At 57.4% G+C, this 17,729-nt stretch overlaps 1 protein-coding gene, 1 long non-coding RNA gene and 1 other non-coding gene across 5 annotated transcripts; 2 read left to right on the top strand and 1 right to left on the bottom strand.

Moving 5' to 3' along the window:
- The first annotated feature begins 2,447 nt into the window (after positions 1-2,447).
- On the top strand, positions 2,448-8,499 carry LOC121056795. Of its 2 annotated transcripts, none has more exons than XR_005813497.1 (6): positions 2,448-2,532; positions 3,229-3,335; positions 4,367-4,455; positions 5,184-5,255; positions 5,950-7,011; positions 7,097-8,497. It is a non-coding gene; the product is annotated as an uncharacterized LOC121056795 (long non-coding RNA). The 2 variants fall into 2 exon arrangements; XR_005813498.1 differs by lacking the exon at positions 2,448-2,532 and adding an exon at positions 2,549-3,024 and having other exon boundaries at positions 7,097-8,499.
- On the top strand, positions 3,083-3,157 carry LOC121057196. The gene has a single exon (XR_005813695.1). It is a non-coding gene; the product is annotated as a small nucleolar RNA R38 (small nucleolar RNA).
- On the bottom strand, positions 7,333-17,286 carry ST6GALNAC2 (ST6 N-acetylgalactosaminide alpha-2,6-sialyltransferase 2). 2 transcript variants are annotated; one of them, XM_040530099.1, is made up of 10 exons: positions 16,866-17,286; positions 12,086-12,175; positions 11,915-11,972; positions 11,199-11,373; positions 10,257-10,422; positions 10,038-10,176; positions 9,760-9,863; positions 9,570-9,653; positions 8,795-8,894; positions 7,333-8,687 (listed from the first exon to the last, which is right to left on the bottom strand). In XM_040530099.1, the coding sequence occupies exons 1-10, from the start codon at positions 16,988-16,990 to the stop codon at positions 8,520-8,522; spliced, it is 1,209 nt and encodes a 402-aa protein (XP_040386033.1). In that variant the 5' UTR covers positions 16,991-17,286; the 3' UTR covers positions 7,333-8,519. The 2 variants fall into 2 exon arrangements, with proteins under 2 accessions (XP_040386033.1, XP_040386034.1); XM_040530100.1 differs by having other exon boundaries at positions 11,915-11,969; positions 16,866-17,285.
- Positions 17,287-17,729: the final 443 nt, after the last annotated feature.

Here is a 17,729-nt window from a genome sequence, read left to right as displayed (position 1 = left end):
CTGCACGAGGCAGGATTTTAGTTGTTTTATTTTAAAACTTGATGTCCCTTGGGGATTTAAAAGGCTAAATCTAGTTTGAGTTTTACATATCTGCTTCTCTGGAATGCTAAAAGCAGGCAGGCAGGTTGCCAGACATCTTCACAGACTGCAGTGGCAGAGGCCATTGCAACAAAGGCAGTGTTAATTAGTTCCATTCTCTATCATCGCCTGCCCTCTTGCTCTCCCTTTCCCACAGGTCAAACACCCTGCAGCAGGCTATTGCAGGACACAAGGGCTCCGGAGCCAGCTCACACAAGGGCAGGGCATGGAACTTGCTGTGAGCTGCTCCCTTTGTGGTCCTGTGTTCCCCACCAGGGCAGCCCACGAGGATTTTCACAGCTAGTAGAGGGCACAGGAGGCTGGGGAAGACCTTGTAGTTAGCTACCTACACTGGAAGAAGCTTATTTTAACAGCACACTGGTGTCTCTTTGCGAACTTCTTGCCTCTCTGTACAGAGGTGCTTCTTACAACCTATTGACTTCGTAAGAGAGACTTTTAGGAAGCAATGTGGGCCATTCTGTAAAGCAAAGAACTTATCAGCCAGTTAAATCCATGCTCTGGAAAAAAATCAGGTACTAAAATAGGAACAAGGCCAGGAAGATCCAGGCACTAGAAATAAACACGATGCCATGCTGCCTTTCCCTGGGAACTCAACTGCCTTGACCGGAGAGGGGCCTCACAGTGCAGGCAGCAGCTCGCAGCCATCCCCAGCCGTCGGAGGGGATCCAGGAGCAGAGGCTGAGCTCCTGGGCAATGCAGCTCCTTAGGACAACGCTGGGTGTTGTCTTCACAGACTCAGCAGCCCCAGCGGCCAGATCAGACAGATCAGTTAGTCACAACACCAGCGTAGGAAGCTTACTCTGCCAGAGAACCAGGCACCTTTATGTTCAGAGAACACGTCTTTGATTCAAACACCCCCAGGAACTGGATCCCCCACTTTAGGATCAACACCTGTTATACATCAGGCTTTCATCTATACTCAGATTTTTCTGCTTTCAGACTCAGATTTGTCTGATTTCCAGTAATGGAGCTTTTCTCCACAAGGGTGCATAAAGCTTTGGGGCAAGAAAGTAGATATTACTGATCCGCAGCTTTCCTGCCCGGTTCTGCTTACAGTTCATTACCGCTCACGAGCTAAACAGGATCGCGTAGATTTCATGGCAGCTTTTAACAGCAAAAGCTAATCATAGTACACACTGCAAGCACCACGTATTCGAAGCACAGCATACATTTACTAACTAATCTCTGACTAATCCCCAGCCTCCAGCTAATTAGTCTTTTTGAAGTGTGCCCCTTCCTGCATGAGCTAATGCTTGTTCGGTCCTTTGAAGCATTTAGCGTGCTAACTACAATCACGTGCGCCTCCCTAGTAAGCAGGGCACATGAAGAACCAATAAAAGCAATTAGTGAGAAGCATGGAAATGCAAAAATCTCCATGCAAGGAGCCTGGGGCCCAGCTCTGAGTGTTTCGTGGAAGAACTCTACAACTCAAAGCAAATGAGTTATAAAGTAGGTATGTGGTTTATTTCGGCACCAGGCGCATGTGGGATAGCTCCCAAAGGCATGCACACCCCAACATGGCAACTTGCCTTGGTTATATGCAGTAAACATGTGCATTAAGTTTCCCAATATACCTATACATATGCATAACCTATCCCTGCTTCATATTAAAATTAGTTCCAAGAAGTCACTTCTATGAACTCCTTCTGTCTGCACTTGCACAGTGCCTTCTGGTGGTGGTCGCCGGGGGTCGTGGGAATAAAGGCAGATAACTCTTCTTCATCACCACTAGTTGACCCCCTGCCTTTGTACAGGCTCAGCTCCTCCTTGGCTCTTGTCCAAACCACGAGGTCGGTCTCTCTCAGCTGGTTTTTGAGACAGTCTCCCCATTTTTGTCTGGAAACATGCTCTGTAAGGGGCCCCAAGACTCCTCGTTTCTGATAATTTGCACAGTAGTAAGCAAAGACATTCGGCAACATCTATTTTTAATGCAATTAAGCAAGCCCCCATTCTTCCATTCCTGGCTTTAATAGTAACGATTGTTTTATTTAGAAATCATTAATGCAATTAGGCAAGCCCCCACTCTTCTATCCCTGGCTTCATGAGTGTTTCTGCAGTACTGCCTCAGCCACCCGCTGCCCCACTATGCTCCATGAGAGGCTGCAAAAGCAGCCTCTGGAGGAGCCAGGCCTCGCCCCAGTGCTACTTTATGCTCGTTTATGTCTTTATTTCTTTATTTTTCTCTTATTAGACACCGCCTGGGGCACGCCAGCCTTGAGGGGACCTCGCCTCAGGCCCGCCCCGGCCACAGCGTAGAACTGGGCCCGCCATGAAGCCTGGGGCCCACCTCAGCCCCAGCCTCGCCCTAGGGGCCGGGACTACACTTCCCAGCAGACCCCGCGCTTCCCCCCCACCCCCTCTCGCGAGACTTGGCAGGCGCGCGCGGGGCTCTCTCCCTTTCCCCGCGACGACATGGCGGCCGCGCAGGGTTCGGTAAGTCGGGCGCGCCGCCATCGCCGGCCATCCGCGGTTATGGCGGCTCCGAGGGGCTTGGGGACAGCACGGGCAGAAGCGGGAGGCGCTTGCGCGCCGCCATGGCTGCCCATGGCCGTGCGGGGAGGCCTCCGCGTCTTGTGGGGGTCTCAGATCGCGTGTGTCCCCCCCCCCCCCACGTTGGGTCCGGCTTGTTATGGCGGCCGGCTGAAGGGGAGGTAGGGCCGGGCCCTGTCCGGCCTTGTGCCCCTCACGGGGACCTGGCCGGCCCCAAAGTGCCGGGCTTCACCGTGTCCGGCTGCCCTCCGGCCCTCCCCGAGCCGGGGCTGCTCCTCAGGAATTTAATACAGCAGCGGGCATGGCTCAGCATTGCTGTCAATACAGGCTTCAAACAGCAAAGCTCGGCGGTCCGAGGCAGCGCTCCCCATCGCCGAACCGCCCAGCAACGCGAAATGGAGCGTGTTGTGCCCGCCAGGTGTCGTTGGCACCCGGGTAAGGAGCTGGGAGCAGGCTGAGCTAACAGAGTGGCTCCGGGTGGTCTGGTGTGCAGCTGAGCTAGTGATGATAAGGTTATCCCTGTCTGAAATTAAGTTTTCCCCTGTGGAATCATGATTCTGAGGCTCAGCTTTAAAGACAAAAAGGTAAAAGAATGGTCTGGTACGTGGATTAACGCTCTGTATCCCTCCACTCTTTCAGGTGGCAGCATGTTGTCGAGCAAGCATAAAAATGCACCTTGCACTCACCTTTCGGGGAAGCTGATTCTTTCACTCAGTTGGCAGCAGACCTGCACCATCAGCACATCGGTGAGTGAGAAGCATCAGCATTTAGTTCATCCTACTTGAGTTTTCTCCTGTTGTTGGGCTGTGGACATAAGACTTGTTCTGCCTTGTCAGATGATAGCCTTCTCAGGCTGCTGGGAGGAGGTATAAAAGCCTAATGGCTTGATTAGTGTAATTAAGCCAATCAGGGCTGTGGCTTTGTTGCAGCTGCCACCTGAGTGTGCAGCTCTTTGCTACCATGGAGCTCAGACTGAAAGGCAGCACACAGTGAATGGGAATTTTAATGTTGTTGGTGCCCTGTGGAGCACCTGGTTGGCAACGTTGTCAAAGATGAGCAAGAGTAGAAGGGGTTAGAAATAAGAGGGATTGAATGGCAGCCCATTACGGAGACACTTGACACAGCTCATCTCCTAAGTGTGTTTGTCAAGGGAGTAGACCTAGTGAAAGGATAATTGGTCTCTGTGCTTACTTGGAGGTGTACTGGGATAGTTCTGTGCTTGCATTGGGTGGCTGGGAGTAGGGAGGTGCAGCTCACATACACCAAAAGGTCAGCCTAGAAGGGGCACGCTGAAGAACCTTTCCTAGAAGGGATGTGTCTGATGGACGTATGCTTGAATGCATTTCTTAAGATAAATCCGTAGGTAATTTACATCCCAGATGAGTGCATTATTCCCCTCTGCAAGGAGAGTTGCATTAAGATGTTCCTGTATGGTGAGGAGAAGTAGCGCCGTCTGCTTGAAACACCTTAAAAGGGTCTAAACCACCAAAGTCTCAAAGCTAGTGTTTTTGTCTGAGCGAGGATTTAAATAGCACCCATCTCCCAAATTTTCCTATCTCTAGAGTGAAACAGCTCACTGGCAAATCTGCTCCTTTGTCTGTGAGGGATGGGTTTCTGCTGTGCTAAGTTGGAGACAAAAATTGGCTCTCAGAAAGGAAACCTTCAATTCTTGCTTTGTGACTTGGTGCTGTTTCTATAAGAGATGGAGAAGAAACAAGGGGAGGACAAACTTCACTTGAAGGATCGCTGCTAAATGTTTAACGCAACTTATATTTAGGAGGAAAACATCCTGTAGACTCCTGGGTTGTATCTTCCCCCAAGGACAGCTTTGGCAAGAAGGCAGCTCTGAAGTCAGACGTCGAACTGGTAAGAGAATCCTTGAGTATTGCATACTGCTCATCTTACGCTTCACACGCCAAATCCGTGGGCAGCATGACTCATCCGCTGACCAGAACACCTAATTTTTGAACGCTTCCCAGGAAGAACACAGGTCATAGATGTGCCCGCATCTGGGCGTCTCCACTCTGTTTGATTCCGTAGAACTTGAGTTTGTGTAGCCAAGGACGGGGGAGAAACTGAGCCGGTGATGTGCTGTTATCCCTGTCTGACAACTCATCTGTGAGGGAAAAACTGTCCGCTGAGGCTTACGTATTCCCCCTCAGCAGTTCTCCTACGTCTTGCAAAGGCTGAAGTGACACAGATGACCCTGGGAAGGCAAAAGCAGCATCTGTCTGCTTTCCTCCTGCCCTTGTGGTGCGCAAGTACAGCACAAAAACTTTTCCATGTGCCCATCTGTCCTCCCAGCAGCCTGCCTTTAGGAGCCCAGATGCGGCAAGGTTGTGCAGGGAGTATAATAAACACAGGCTGCTCTTGTCAGAGCACAGTTTAATTCTAGATCTGTGAATAGCTTTTAAGCCGCTCGTGCAAACAGTAAGGCACATTTAGAGGGCAGATAAGAAACACGTTTTTATCTGACGCGATGTACAGTCACTGAACACACATACTGTAACACTACTTTATCTCCAGGTGGCTGACAGCTGCATTCTGCTGAACAGTTCCATGCTTTATTTAACAGAACTCGTATTTGTTTGCAGATCCATAATGTTCGGTGACGGGCTGAACCGGCATACTTGACAACAGTGGACTGCCTTAGTCCTTAAGTAAAGGTTAGTATACAAAGCGGGAGGGAACGTTGCTACAGCCCGGCAGAGTGGTTGCTTTGCAAATATAGTTACCTTCCAAACAGAGGTCACTGGGAAGAGCCTGTGGGGCTTTGGGCTTCCCAGAACAAGGGGAAAAAAGGTGAAGAGAGAGCGTGATGATAAAGAGGAAAAGTAAAAGCTATCCAGTGTTTGGTGGATAGGGAGGGGCAGGAATTAGTTTAAAGCAGACATGCCTAAGGCAGTGACAGCATTGTTTTGCGGTGTCTCCCAACACCAGGAGGAGGATTTTCCTGGAACAGGCCTCACAAATGATAGCACTTCACTTGAGGTGATATAAAACGGGTACCTGGGCATAACTGCAGGTACCTTCATCTCTGCTCAGTGGCTGTTAAAACTACATCACTGGTAAGTTCCCAGTAAGACCAGAGAGGATTCAGGTGCTAGCGCTGGGTTTGGGGAAGAAGCAGTTTTAGAACCCCGAAGCCTTAGCTACAGGGAGGCTAACTGTGTTACGAAGAGCAGGATCACATTCAGCATGCAGGCTTCTGCCAACTGGATGCAGAATAAAGGCTGAGCTGTCACTCATAAGAGTACTTTCCAGTCTTCTGAGATGCATACTCTTGATTAAATAATGCCAGCCAGTGGAATTTTTTTAATCTGACAGTTGCTTCTGCTCTGACACTGTCTTTTCTACTAGGACCTGCTCTACCCCTGGCTGGAGGAAGGCGTGGTTCCCTGCAGTCTTCTGTTCCAGAATAAAACAAAGTATTGAAACTGTCTTGAGAGTTGAAGTGGTTTTTTGTTGTTTTTGTTTGTTTTGTAATGGGTATCTACTTAGACAGAAATGATTTTGAGCAGGTAGAAAGGATTTCAGGGTGAAGTGCTTTCTGAAATCGTAGAAACTGGGAGCTTACCCTTCATAGCACTGCCTGCTTCTGCCCAATACCTGACACAGTCTTCTGACTTGAATGTCTTGTACAGGCAAATGCTGAAAGTTGAAGAAATTTGTGGTAACTGTGACAAAACTGTGGATAAGCTAGGACTGGTGAAAGATACGGTTCTTGTTGTCTGCTTAGAAGCTCAAAGAGAAGTGAGAGGCAGTAGTACAACAATCAGGTTCCTCGATAAGGTCATAAAATGGGGGAGGGATGTTTAACTGCAGGGCTAGCTGTGGATAGAGAAGCTTCCCTTTTTGGAATAAGAAAGGTGTGCGAGTGCAGTAGGTCCTGGTCTGCACACACAGCTCTACCCCTGGAAGCTGGCTGGGAGCCCTGGCAGGATGCTCGACTATGACAGCATTCATCTTTTTTAAAACATTCGTTTTTGCCACGTGCGTCAGTGCCACCCATCGCTGTGTTTACAGCCACATGGGTTGTGCTCGTGCTTGGCCAGAGCCAGTTTGAGGAGGTTTTGGTGGTACGTTATTTAGGCAATATGAGAATCAGGCTTGTTCTTGTCGTGGAAGGTGTTCTGCTGAGTGCTTGCATTCAAGAACAGGCCTAACAGGCTGCCTGGGTACCATTGTGAAGTGATCGACGTGAACAAAGGTTAATTTGAGACTCACAAGCTGGGCTCCACACTAGAGATTAGCCTGTCAGCCCGTTTCAGATGTAATCTTTGTTAACGCATGCGGCTTGCCATCACAAAGGGAGATGGAGCTTGAGGGGGTGCAGGGTTCCCTGGCTAACGGCCAGGCTATCTCCTGCCATCTCTGCAAGAAGTTGCTCCTTCAGCTGCTGTAAAGCAAATAGCATCAAAGGTGGGGAGGGGCTGCGCCAGGCTATCTCCTGCCATCTCTGCAAGAAGTTGCTCCTTCAGCTGCTGTAAAGCAAATAGCATCAAAGGTGGGGAGGGGCTGCGCTCGGGAAGAGTGCCCAGCGATCCGATCCAACGCAGCCACCGCCCAGCTGGGGAAGTTGTGTCAGGGCCCTGCTCGGGCACCAGGAGTTTAACCCCGCTCAGCCTTTGGGCCGTTCCCAAGTTGAAGCCTCACTGTTTTACAGGCTACAGCCCCTCTGCTACAGGACATAGGATGTCTTAGCTGACCCACCCCGTTCACCACATCAGGCACAGAAGAAAGTTACAAAAATTTCCTGTAATTACACAAAGTGGGAAAGTTTCAGGTCACACCGCTCTCTCCGCTGCGCAACATCAACCCTCCAGCCACCCCTGTCCTCAGGAGCCTGCACGCCACAGCTTCCACAGCAGCATTAGTTCACCCAGGATGGCTGAAGGGCTCAAGACCCTTCACCCTGCTCTTAAGATTTTTTTTTTTTTTTCCTTTTTAAATAGCTTAGCCTTGTCCCAGGAGTGCCCTAACTCACCTGGCACAGCGCAGCCCTCTTCAAACACCTGGAGGACCACGCACCAGCCCCGTGCAAAACAACCAGCACCGCACACGTGGGCTGCAGGCCAGCTCCGGGCTGTTCAAAGGCCAGCTGCATGTCTGATGTCCCAGCTGAGCTGCAGTAACCCTGCTCTTAGCTGACGGATTTTAAGACTCCGTTGTGTTGACCAACACCACAACTTAGTGAAGGGGAAAAAAAGAAAGCTGCTGACACCACACGTTATACGTTTTGTCACAAGAGAGAGCAGCCAAGACTCAGCCCAGAGCTGTCTGAAGTTCAGGCGTTAAACAATCCGGGAGAGGAGGTGTCCGAACACAGCACCATTCTTTAATTCAGGCCATCTCGTCTCCAGGCCAAGGATTCCTCCCACTTGTCCTGCCCCGGTGCCAAGCGTTTGGGCTGGGACGTGATGGCAGCGTGAAGGGTGTTTTCCAGCTGCAAACTTTGAACACAGAAAAGTCTGTAAATCTCCAGAAAACTCAAAAAAAGAGGAAAAAAAAAAAAAAAAAAAAAAGGTGGTCGGATGTACACTTCATCAGCATCCTCTTCCAGCATCCCCTTGCCCCAGCTGCAGACAAGCACCGTGTTTCCCGGGGTCTGCTGCTGCCCCAGGGACACCATGGTGGCACGGGGAGGTGACAGCCACGCTCAGCAGAATTTTTCGGTGCCCCAAAGTCCACTCTCGGTCTCACGGAGCCACGAACGAGTTGCTGGAGATCCCTGAGGAATCACGGGCTTTCCCGTCAGCACCACCACCACGGCTCTGCTGCCGGCGTGCCGTGCGGAGGGCCTGCACCTCGGGCTGGTCTGCTGAGTCGGGAGAGCCCTCCGGGGACAGATGGGGCCCTCGGGAAGGAGGAGACCCCTTCCACGCTGCGCTGGGAGCCCTCGGGGTCACCCCGTGGGCCGGTGCCCGGCCTCACCGCTGGTACAGCTCCATGATGCCCGCCTGGTGCAAGCTCCTCCACAGCTCTGCTTCCAGCAGCATGTCGTGGTTGGCGTAGAACACCAGGGGTTTCTTCTCCACCTCGTAGTAGTGGTCCGAGAACTGCTCGTAGTTGGCCGTGATGAACCCGTAGGCGCTGACCTGCGACGGGACGGGTGGACAGAGGGCGGTGATCGCCTCGGGGGGTCCAAGCCCGGCCCAAAGGAGACCCCCAGGTGCCGGGGGAGGGTGGCCACGTGGCTTCTTACCTGGTCGCAGGTGTGCAGCGCCGTCAGGAGCATGAGTGCACCGGTGCTGGGCATGTAGAGGTGGCCGTACTGCATGTTGAGCAGCTCCGACCTCAGGAACCTGCCGGAGCAGACGTGGTGCTGGAGGGGGGGCACGCGGCCGGCACAGCACCACAGCCCTGCTGCCAAACAGCAACGCCCGGCGCCAACACATGACACACACCCGGCACCTCCGGCCCTGATAAGGCAGGGGCACCGAGCGACAAGCACCCACAAATTCACCCTGTGTGGATTCTCGGGTGTCTGCTACTAAGGTTCAACTTGTTCTCTGCAACCTGCTAACACGCGCCTCCTCGCTGTTTTAAGTTGTCCCAACCCAGGCACTGGTTTGCGTGAAACGTAGGGGGAAAAAAAACCCTTTGGACTCTATCTCTGCTTCTTTAGACTAGTTCAAAATTGGATAATGCGTTTTGGGAAGTGGAGGGTCAGGTGAATGCAGCAGGGCTGTACAAGTCTCCCTGCCAGGAGGAAATGTGCGTGGCACTGCAAGGAATGAGAATGGCAGGGGGGAATTTCCCTGCCTTGTCTGCAGAGAGCAGGACAGAGGCGGCTCCAGCACCGGTGGAGGACCAGGGCCGGAACCAGGCTGGAACCAGGGCTGGAGCCCAGTTTTGGCACCGGGCAGCCGCGGGGCCATGCTGCACAAAGCGGGGCCAGGAGGCAGGTGGGCAGAGCCATGCACCTCCGGGTGCCAGAGGGGCGCTGAGCCAGGGGTTTGCATCGGGCTCATCCTCACCTGGCTGTGAGGTAGTGTAAGAAATCCGGGTGCAGCAGCTTGAACTTCTCTGCAGATGCCTCCGGTCCAAAATATTTCCGTGGCCTGCAGCAGGGAGAGGAGAATTGGTGTCACCTGGGATTTATCCCAGCAGGGACAAAGGCGGGGGCAGCGTGCACTCCCTCGGGTGCGCTCACCCAAGGGTACTCACTCGTCACCCTTGTCCGAGCCCTCGGGGACCGGGCTGCCCTGGATGGCCGACCTCAGCATGATGTAGTCCCGCACGTCCGAGGGGATGAAGATGTACTTCAGGTCCTGCAGCGGGGACACAGACACGGTGCCTGGGGGGTTTTGGGGGCACAGCCCTCTTGCGGGGTGAGGACTGAGGCTCCTGAGACTTGGAGAAGGTTTGGGGCAAGGTGTATCCCGGCCTCAGGGGACAATTTGGGGTCAGCCACCCACCCCCTGATGTGCCCTTGGGGGTCCCACCTCAGCCTGGGGTATCTGGGTGAAGCCATACTCCTCGTAGGCAATGAGCGAGTTCTTCATGGTGTTCACCGTGAACCCGTAGAAGGAGATCTTGGTCCCGACGTCCTCCTCGAAGCCCCTGATCACGGCACCGTTGAGCCTGCGGGAGCAGCGCGGGGCCGTGTCCAGGGCTGGGACCTCCCCAGCACCCGCAGCCCCCCAGATCCTGCCCGGCCCCACCTGAACACCAGGTCGTGCGCGTCAATCGCCTCGCCCTGCCGCGAGCCGTTGAGGATGCCGCCGTTGCCCACCACGGCGCAGCGCACGCAGCCCCCTGGGAAGCGGCGCCGGTCGAAGAGGTGCCTGTTGGCCGAGGCGTTGAGGAGCCGGAGGGTGCTGCTGACGGCTGGGTCGGGGCAGGATGGGGCCAGCCAGGGGGAAAGGGAAAGGTTTGCATCAGCGCAGCTGCAAGTAAGCGTCTGCACCTCGAACCAGCATGCTGCAGTGTGCACAGACAGCTTTGCACCACGGCATGTTGGTGAGCAGCATGCGAAAAAGCTCATGGCATCCTCATGCCAGTGAGGGGTCTGCAGGTGGGGTGGACAAACACCAGCTCAAAGTGCTTGGTACCCCCAGAAAGCCAAATCCACCCGCGTTACAGCCCCCCCATTACTAATCCTGCTCCAAGCAGCGGCTGCCGGGTGCCGTGCAAGGCACGGGGACACATCCGGACGTCTCCAGCCCCGGTCCCGTGGGTGCTGATGCCAGCACCGCTCATTTCCCATCCTGACAATGCCTCCTTGCAGCTGCCCCTGGTTCACCCCCCCCCCCGCCGTCCCCAGCACTTCCCAGCCCAGGGCCTGAAGCTGGCGTCTGCCAGCGAGAGCAGGGAGTAGGTTTGGGGTTGGACGGGGAACAATCTCCTCTGGCAACAATGGAGCGGGTTGTCCGAGGTCCTCCGGGCCCCAGTTAATAATCGTGCACACACTGGGGCTTTTATTTGGGGAAAATGTCACAAGATGCTGCGAGTGGCATTTGCAAAGCCATCCCCTCCACCCTGCTCCCGGGGAGGTGGAGTGCGAAGAGACCAAAGTCCCCGGTCCCCAGTCTCCTGGGGTCCCCAGTCCCCTCGAGCCACCCCATACCCCAGATGCCACCACCCCGGCCCGGTCGGTGCCGTACCTGCGTGGGACAAGCCTTGCCAGCCGTAGGGGACGTGTCGCTCCTTCAGCCTGTTCCAGGTCTCGGGGCTGAAGTGCTGGTCCCACATCAGCACTGGGGTGGCAAACTGGAAGAGCTCCCCAAATGTGGGGTGCGCCTTGGCTGCCTCCACCACCGAGCGGGGGCACGGGCTAGGCTGGGTGCGAGAGGAGCACGGTTCGGACTCCAGGCTGGAGCCCCTTTTCCCCCAGCATCTCCACCCAGCTGGGGACAAGCCCGGGGACAGAACTGCTCCTCATCCATCATGTTTTCTGCTGGGTGACCTGGGCATGGGTGCCTCATGCCTGGGTCCCCCCAGCACCCGGCTCCCCAGGGCATGGAGGATCAGGGCTCACGGAGTCACCAGGGGAGCACACACCGTGACAGATGCAGCATCTTCTAGTCCTTTACCCTGGCAAAGCACAGCCCAGGTCCCAGCTCCTTGGGAGCTTGGGGCTTTTTTCACAAGTCTCCAGCCCAGGTGCCACTCGGCTGGGGGATTTGGAAGCTCACACTTCCTGTGACCACACCAGGGCAGCCCAGCGAGACCCATGTGCATGGATGGACAGGTTGCTCCTCCCCGCACAAAAAAAACCCCATGCTGCTTTCAGCTGAATTGCTCCTCAGCTTCCCCACCCAGACAAAAAGCCCACAAAGGAGAAAACACCAGGAACACACCACATTTTGCAAATTATTACCTGCCTTCTGTTGTGTTTGGGCTCCTCTGGCTGCGAGGAAGGTTTGAAGGACTCCCTGCTAGGAAAAAGGAAACAAAGCAATCAGAACCTGTCCCTGGGGCCCTGGGGAGCCCTGCAGAGCTCTCCCAGCCTGTTCTGGGTTCCCCATGCACCCCTTTTCCCCCACGTTACCTCTCCAAGCTGCCTCGGAGGGCCCTGTGGCTGCCGGCTGGGTGCGAGGTCCCCGACGGAGCCAGGAGCAGCGGCTCCGGCTGCAGCAGGCTGGAAGGGGACACCGGGATGAGGGGAGGTGGCACCGACCCCCACATCCCGACAGCCCCCCCTCCACGAGAGGCACGGTGCCGTGCTGGAAAAGCGATGGGAACCGGGGATGTGGAGGGTCCCCGGCGTGCATGGGGCTGGTTGGGACGTGCCCTGATCCCCCCATCAGTGATGGGGATGGTCAGGGCCCTTCAGCACCCCATGTCTGGGGGCACGAAACACCAAGCCCCAAATGAAGCAGGGCCAGAAGCTGCCAAGCTGCTACATCTCCAGGAAAACCCTTCCCTGGGGGGATCAGGGAAAAAAAAACGGCAAAAATTTCTTTGGCTTCTCTTTCCTTTCCTGAAGCTGGGTGCTCACTAACTGGGGTCCCCTCCAGTTTTCCAAGCAAGCACAGCAAGGAAGGGGGGAAAAAAGCCCTGCTCCCATGAGCGGGAGGAACTGTGCCTGCATCTCCATCACCAACCAGTGGGAGACAGAGGCAGGGAGCTCCCCACCCCGAGCATCTCGGGGGGCCCAGAGCCCCAGGGGTGCCCCCAGGGGGATTCTCATGGCCCGACAGGGTCCCAGCCCGGCAGCAGGAGGTGGGAGCCCACCGGCGGGGAACAGGCTCCCATTCATCCCCGCACAGAAGGGCCCTTCAGAGCACCCCAGCGCCAACCCCAGCCGGGGCGGCAGGTGCTCCCGGCAAAGCGGGGTATTGTGGAGCAGACAAGGGCCCCTTGTTACGGGATCTGTGCTCGGGGACAGGTAGAGGCAGGTGGGGAGCAGAGCTCTGCCTCCCCCCGCGCAGCGAGCGTTGGGTTTCCTCCCACCTACCTCCGCTGTCCCCTGCCGCGGGGACGCCTCCTCCCCATGGGTGCCAGCCCTGTCCCGGAGTTGATCCGGACCCGTTTGCCACCAGGACACTGCTCAGTGCTGGGTATGGTGTTCCCTGGGGGATAGCCCAGCTCCTTGGGCTCCATCCCACCAGCTTTGGGTGGGGCTGGCTCAGGATTGGAGATGCCGAGGGCGAAGGGGACATTCCGAGGACGAAGGGGTCCCCGTTTCACACAGGCTGAGCATCAGCAGTCCTGGCATGGCCATGCTGGGGCAGGAGGGGCTGCAGGTGCTGCCCCCAGCCCCACGATCCCTACAGCTGCTCCCACCAAGGCCACCCCAGCCCGAAGCAGCAGGCACCATGCTGGGGCTGCCCCACGCACACAGAGCAGCCAGTGCCTCGCTGCATTTTGCACACACGAGGGCTGGCACCAGGCTGGGAGAGGGGTTGCCTGCTACGGGGGCTGCTGCTGCCCAGCAGGGAGGAGAGGGGGAACCCTGGGGGCACGGTGAGGAGGGCTGAGCTGTCCCGGTAAGGCTGCAGAGCTGCAGGTTTCCGCGAGGCGTTCCCGCTGCTCGCACAGCAGCTAAACGCACCCAGCCTGCCCAGACCTGCTCGTTGCTTCTGGTGGGAACCGAGGGGCTGCGCACGGCGAGATGCCGGCTGGGGAGGGCTTGTGAAGAGGCAGGACCTCGGAGCAGGGACTTGCAGTGGCACCAGGGGCTGCTCTGCTGGCCCATCCCTGCCAGCTGCAGGCGGCACACACCGCTCAGAGCACAGCTCAGCCCTGCAGTGAGCTGGAAGTCTCAAGAAACAAGAAGCTCTTTGCCTGCCGGGTCAGCCCAGCAGTATCAAACCCTGGAGGCATCTCACACGTAGCTGAGCATCCAGCCCCGGGCATCTCCTCCATCTGGCACCACAGGAGATGCTCAGCCCCAGCCCCTCCCCAAAGGACCTCCTTGGTGTTGCCACCACCCGAACCTGAAGTCCAGATCCAAGTCCTGCAGAGCTCTGGGTCCTGAAGCACGGCGCACAAAGCCCCCAGCTCGGCCACCTGCCCCTTTCTGCCACCACGGACACACAGCCCACCAATGAGCCCCCAGGGCAGATACCGTCAGGCACAGCGCCCAGGCTCCTGCCTCCCCAGGAGCTGCACACAGACAGCCCGTCCTTGCCCCACGTCTTCCCCAGTCCTTCCCCATCAGGCTCACGTGCCCCAGCTGCACCTCGCTGCCTCCCCAGCTCCTTCCCATCCCCTCCCTGCCATGTCCCGGTGCCTTTGTGGTGGGCACAGCACCAGGCACAGCCCCGGGCTCTTGGTGCTGGCTACTTTTTGCACTCCGAGGGGTGTTACAGGAGCATCTGGGGCAGCACAGGCTGCTAAAACCCGCTCCTGCTCAGGCTGGCGATCGCTTGATGCTCCCCAGGAGATGGCTCCCACCTCCCTTCAGTGGCCAAACTTGGTGCCAGGCGTTTGCGGATCCTCTCGCAGGCCTTGTGCCGAACCCATGACGCCAACCCACGCGGCGCTCCCGCCCGCCGGTGCCGGTGCCACCCCCGAGGCGCGGTGGCGGCTCTCTGTGCCGTGGCTGCCGCCCAAGCCCGGCCGAGCCCGGCGCCTTGACGTCACTCGCCAGGATGTGGCGAAGCCTCGGTGGCTCCGTGCCCTGCGATGCTTGGTTGACTCAGAAGATGATCCCCCCCCCAGGGACCGACTGATGCACAATGGGGCTCCCGGGAAAGGAGTGACCCGCGGCCGCCTGGGCACACTGGCCACGGCAGAGGAGCGAGCCAAGCCTGGGTGTGTTCTCTCCCTGCGGTAAAGCTGCCGAATATGACGCCTCTGGTCCGTGCCCACCCTCCGTTTCCGGAAGAAAAATATGTGCACAAGTGTTTGAGAGCACACACTCGAGCGCTATCTTAACCAAACACTCCTGGGTCCCCGCGGGGCTGTTTGAAGGAGCCGGAGCAGCACCGCGAACGTGTCCTCCGGAAGCGTGGGCTGCGTCCTGCTGCAAAGGGCCGGGCTCGGGGCATCGTCCCCTGGCACAGAGCCACGGCAGGATGGTGCCCGGCTCTTCTGCTGGAATTAAAGCCATGAGAGGTCCCAGCAGAAATATGGAGGGGTTTGGAGAAATGTCCGGGCAGGGCGTGGGATGGGGCTGCAGGAGGACGGGCTGGCAGCCCACGGCGCAGCTGCCTCGCTGCAGGGACAGGAGCGTTTTGCCCATCTTCCCGGGGTCCTCACCGCTGCCACCGGCCTTGCACCGAACCAGAGGGGGGTCAGAGCACTGCCACACATGCCCCTCGTCAGGTGGGTTGGTGCTTGCAACAGCCAGCACCGCCCAGGGAGGTCAGCTGCCTCCCGACCCCTTTTGTCTCCCCCTAAAGCTGGAGCAGAAGGAGGCACCGTGTCCCCAAAATGGGAGCACTGCTGGCCTTCCCCTCCTGCCCCAACAGGAGGAAAAGCACAAATCCTGCACCACGGCTGTGCTTTAGCAGCGAGAAGCACTGCACGCACAGATTTCACTTCCAGATTCAGCCCTGCATCAGCCGCCGGGCAGCACTGGTTGCTCCGGGCTTAGGCTTTAATACAACTTTTATGGATGAGCAGAGATTCGGGGTTGGTGTGCTTGTAGACATGGGGAACTGAGACGAACGGGACCTGCTCTTCCGTGGCTGTGGCTTTAGTGTTTGGCTTGAAGCCAAAGGGAAGAAAGAAGAAAAAAAAAAAAAACTCCTGGAAGTGTTTTGGAGCCTGTGGAGCTCCCAGGCACATTGCTGCGGGCTCCCAGAGGGGCTGAGCCAGAGGAGCCGGGGCTGGGGACACAGCTATGCAGGGAGCAGCTCAGCACCACAGTCGTGACCGCCCCAGCACCATGCTGCATGGTTTGACCCCACTGCCATCATGATCCCCGGTCACCCAGAGCCAGCTCCTGCCACGGGGATGCTCCTGCAGGGAGCAGAACCCCGCGCCGGGCAGGACAGGAGGGCACAGGCGGAGCTTTGTGCTCCCAGCGGGGCAAGAAGCAGCGTGGGGAGCCCAGGGCAGCCCACCCAGCGGCACCCCAGCAGCTTCCAGTGCAACCCAGGTTGCGAGCAGGACCAGCCGCGGTCCCCGCAGCATCCTCCCCTCCCTCCCGAGCTCTGAGAGCACCCGCGAGCACCCAGCGCGGAGGTGAAGGACGCCTGTAACACTCTGCTGGTGTGTTACCCGTTGCTCGGGGCAGAGGAGGGTGCCTGCTCCTGCTGGCCAAATGCTCTGCGGGCAGCCCCAGGGCTCCCCAGCACCCAGCCCAGCACCAGGGAGACTCTGGCTGAGGCTCAGGCAGGGTGGAGGCTGCAGGCAAAGACTGAAGGGAAAGCGAAGGGGGAGATGCCCACTGCTGGAGTTTGGGACTTGCTGGAGTTTGCGAGCAGTCCCGCAGGAGCTGAGCAGGCTGCAGGCAGCCCTGCCCCGTCCCTGCGGCTGGGGAGGGTCAGTGCTGCAGAGTGGGGCCGGACCCCCCCGGGGAAATGAGCCGGCTGCAGCCCGGTCTGCCCGGCTGCTGGAGGTGGTTTGGTCCTGCTGGGTGCTGAGCACCCTCAGCAGTCCCTGTGCCTTTGGCTCCTTGGCACCGCGATGGGCTGAGCCCATGCGGGGACCCCTGCAGCCCCCCCTCACCCCAGGGTCCCTCCCTGGGCACCCCTGGGTGCTGCTGGTGGCCGTGGGCACCTCGGGGAGGCAGAGCCTGCTGTGATCTCTCCTCAACCCAGCAAAGAAACTGGGGCACAGCCGGGGTAACCTGCGCCAAGGGGCCTGCCCCAGCACCCCAGCACCCCAAATCCCCCTCCCCAGCACCTCGCGCTGGCTTCGCACATCACCATTACCTGGCTATGATCCTCTGGCCGGCGGGCAGCTCCACCGTGGCGTAGTAGTGCCCGTAGAGGACAAGGGAGGATGAAAAAGCCGCCAGCAGCAAGAGGCAGAGACGTTTCCAGTGCGGGGACCCCATCCCAGTGCTTGAGCGGCGCAGGCGAAGGCGACGCGCGAGCCCTGTGTGGAGCTGATCCCCCCTTGGAGCTGAGCCCCAGCTGCCCCTGCTGCCCACCCGGAGGGGTAGAGGCTCGGGCTGGCTCCCTCCTGGCCCCGCTGCACCTCGGAGCGCTCCTCGGATGTCCCTGGGGAGCGGTGGGAGGGAGAGCGCGAGCGGAGGGAGGAGGCACCGGGCTGACTGGTTCGGGCTTGCTGAGAAAAAACACACTTTTGAGCTGCTTTTGCTCCGAGCCGGGGATTAAACATTTACTCAGACCAACGGAGAAATGAGCTTTTTTTTTTTTTCTTTTTTTCTTTTTTTCCGCCTCCCTTTCATGCCACCCACTTACAGCTCACAAAGCAGAGCTTCTCCCCCTTTTTCCCATTTTTTGTAACTTTCTCCTTGGCCTCCAGCCCCGCACTCCCATGCAGCCCACGCCAGTGCCTGGGGACCCCGCGGGGCTGGGGTTGTTGTGGCAGATCAGAAAACCTAGGCTCCAGCCCCCAGTGCCCAATACAGCTCCGCAGCACGTACGTGCAGGGATCCACAAAAACTCCCCGCCACAGGAGCAAATTTGGGGTGAAACGGGGAAAAAGGCAAAACTGCCTGAGCGCTGGCGGGGCTGCCCAGGGGAGGCTGCTGCCGGGACCCGCAGGCTTTTGCAGAGGAACAAATTATTCCCCACCACGTAATTTCACAGCAACCAACACGAATTCAT

This window comes from Cygnus olor, chromosome 18 (assembly GCF_009769625.2).
Source record: "Cygnus olor isolate bCygOlo1 chromosome 18, bCygOlo1.pri.v2, whole genome shotgun sequence".
NCBI classification, from domain to species: domain Eukaryota; kingdom Metazoa; phylum Chordata; class Aves; order Anseriformes; family Anatidae; genus Cygnus; species Cygnus olor.
Note: the sequence above shows the minus strand (reverse complement) of the source record. Positions and strands in the feature narration are given on the sequence as shown.

Bases quoted from the DNA above. Each gene is read 5' to 3' on its own strand.
- ST6GALNAC2 (XM_040530099.1), bottom strand. From the start codon at position 16,990: ATGGGGTCCCCGCACTGGAAACGTCTCTGCCTCTTGCTGCTGGCGGCT. The intron at 9,654-9,759 runs GTGAGTACCCTT...TCCCTGCTGCAG, and splicing joins GGCTCGGACAAGGGTGACGA to GCCACGGAAATATTTTGGAC. The intron at 8,688-8,794 runs GTAAGAAGCCAC...GTCCCGTCGCAG, and splicing joins CGCTGCACACCTGCGACCAG to GTCAGCGCCTACGGGTTCAT.